At 54.1% G+C, this 1323-nt stretch overlaps 1 protein-coding gene across 1 annotated transcript; it reads right to left on the bottom strand.

Annotated features, from left to right (window-relative positions):
- Positions 1–942: 942 nt before the first annotated feature.
- On the bottom strand, positions 943–1323 carry LOC125504297 (cuticle collagen 2C-like). Its single transcript, XM_048666123.1, has one exon. The coding sequence runs from the start codon at positions 1321–1323 to the stop codon at positions 943–945; it is 381 nt and encodes a 126-aa protein (XP_048522080.1).

The raw sequence follows: 1323 nt of genomic DNA, 5'->3' as shown, positions 1-1323 counted from the left end.
CGACACATAGAGGTTTAAGCCTCAGCAGTCTAGACATGACTGCTCATTAGCGCAAGCATCTGAGCCTGCATCGTGGCCATGAACGTTTGCATCTGGGCCTGCATCGCCTGTAGGGTATGTGCTAGCTGTTCATGGCCTGGTTGGCGTTGAGGGGCTTGCTGGGGGGGCGGCAGGTTCTTCCTGGCTATTGTACTATAGTTTCTGGTGGTTACAATGGCAGCTTGTGGCTGAGGTGTGGTTGGCGGGTTTGTCCTACGAGCTGCAGGGGGTTGCCTCATGGCCTGCAACTTTGGAGTGGGCTTTGATGGGCAGCCGAAGTAGGAGGCAGGGTGGGCTCCTCCACAGTTGGCGCATCTTGCTGCCTTTTCCCGAGGAATCTGGCATTTCCGGGATTCATGCGCTGCTCCACATTTCACACATTTGGCAGCAGCTGTGCATTTGGACTGCCAATGTCCAAAAAGCTGGCACCTATAGTCTGTCACCAAAAAGCTGGCACTGGGTCGTCTGGCTTTTCGCATGCTGCGACTCCGCTCTCATTCGCAGATTTCCGAGTGCCCTCACCTCGGAAATTGATTTTGCAGTCTTGGGCAGCAGCACCTGGACCACTGCTATGGGCTGCCCATTTTTGCTCCATCTCGCAATCGTGGTAGGTCGAAACCTAGCTCGGTTAACTCCACCCTAATTTTGGCCTCAGTCCACGATTCCAGCACTCCTCTAATTACCACTCTGAGCTGCTTTTCTTCTTCCAGCTGGTATGTGTGATATTGGTACTTGTTGTTGTCAAGTACCCTTATCATTGCCCTATAGTTTTCGCTGGTGGGAGGGTGCGTTTTTACTCCATTTTTTGTAGTCACGCCACAACCGTAATTTATCCTCTTTTCCATCAGCCTCTTTGTAATCTCATTCTACTTTCCTTTTTCTCTCAAAACGATGGGAGGTATCTTATCCCTCCTCTGCTGGGCTGCAGGGGTGGCCTGCGACTGCTGGGCTGCAGGGGTGATCTGCGTCTGCTGGGCTCCAGGCGTGGTCGGCGCTTGCTGGGCTCCAGGGGTGGTCTACCTCTGCTGGGCTCCAGGGGTGGTCTACATCTGCTGGTGGCTGCGGGGGGTCTGGTGGGCAATAGAATAGCTTTACCATTAATGATTCCCTCACTGGAGTACAGACGCCTGACTCTCCTTCTCTTCCGTCGGCGATTTGGGCTTTGAAAGGCCTCGCCGTCAGAGGAGTTGGGTAGCAGGTTCTTCTGCTCTCCTTTAGGGGTGTTGAGGGAGTTCCCGCCTTAGCTGGTCCCCCAACGATACCGTCGCTGTCGCTGGAGGACAT

The sequence above is a fragment of the Dendroctonus ponderosae genome, unplaced genomic scaffold (assembly GCF_020466585.1).
Source record: "Dendroctonus ponderosae isolate FM_Combo_2020 unplaced genomic scaffold, Dpon_F_20191213v2 Dpon_F_20191213_1, whole genome shotgun sequence".
NCBI lineage: Eukaryota > Metazoa > Arthropoda > Insecta > Coleoptera > Curculionidae > Dendroctonus > Dendroctonus ponderosae.
This window is presented reverse-complemented; position numbering and strand designations above follow the sequence as displayed.

Coding starts and splice junctions, on each gene's coding strand:
- LOC125504297 (XM_048666123.1), bottom strand. CDS start 1,323: ATGTCCTCCAGCGACAGCGACGGTATCGTTGGGGGACCAGCTAAGGCG.